Source organism: Cariama cristata, unplaced genomic scaffold (genome assembly GCF_000690535.1).
Source record: "Cariama cristata isolate BGI_N322 unplaced genomic scaffold, ASM69053v1 scaffold32219, whole genome shotgun sequence".
Lineage (NCBI taxonomy): Eukaryota > Metazoa > Chordata > Aves > Cariamiformes > Cariamidae > Cariama > Cariama cristata.
The window spans coordinates 2,636-3,312 of NW_009637942.1; the positions used below are offsets into that span (position 1 = coordinate 2,636).

At 65.4% G+C, this 677-nt stretch overlaps 1 protein-coding gene across 1 annotated transcript in view; it reads right to left on the reverse strand.

The window, feature by feature from the left end:
* The window catches only part of LOC104168080 (sodium-coupled neutral amino acid transporter 3-like), a gene marked incomplete at its 3' end in the record, with an annotated part of 3,366 nt that overhangs the window by 2,192 nt on the left and 497 nt on the right, over positions 1-677 (reverse strand). Inside the window, exon 2 of the mRNA XM_009708537.1 lies at positions 65-212. Within this exon, the coding sequence (XP_009706839.1) occupies positions 65-212 (148 nt within the window). The remainder of the gene's footprint in view (positions 1-64; positions 213-677) is intronic.

A 677-nucleotide genomic window follows, 5' to 3' on the forward strand; every position in this document is an offset into this window, starting at 1 on the left:
GTACAGGCAGGACCCTCACGCTGGCGGGGTGCCCCTTCCTTGCCCACCACCCCCAGGATAGCACCGTCACCCCGCAGGAGCCCCAGGGTGCTGGACCCTGGTGCTGCAGGTGGTATCCCCCTGACTTACCCAGCTGCTTCATGAGGGCCAGGGGCAGGATAATGGTGACAGAAACCAGGATCACCAGGTAGTTGCCATTCATGTACCAGACCCTGGAAGCAGAGGGTCTGCTCACCGCCCCGCTCTGCTGGGGCACGGCAGGCACAGGGCGGCATAGTGGCATTGTGGGGGGGCGGTCTGCCATCCGTGGGGACCTCGGAGCTGGCAGTCCCAGGGGTGCTGGCATCCCCTGAGGCTGGCATCCCTGCTGTGCTAGCATCCACAGGGACCCTTGAGATGTCATCCCTGGGGAGCCCTGAGGCCAGCGTCCCTGGGGGTCATTAAGCTGGAGTCTTGCCTACCCCCATAGTGGTGCACCCCCAAGGGCTAGATTTGCCGTGGGCAGGCTGAGAACTGCTGTCCTCAGCACATGTTTGCCTGTGGGCAGCCTGGGGTACCAGCACCTGCAAGGAGGCTCAGCCAGGTCCTCAGCGCCGCAGGTAGAGGGACCTGCCCCCGGCCGCCCATGGGGCAGGACCCCTGCCCAGCCCTGGTCCCACATGCAGTCGAGCATCCCA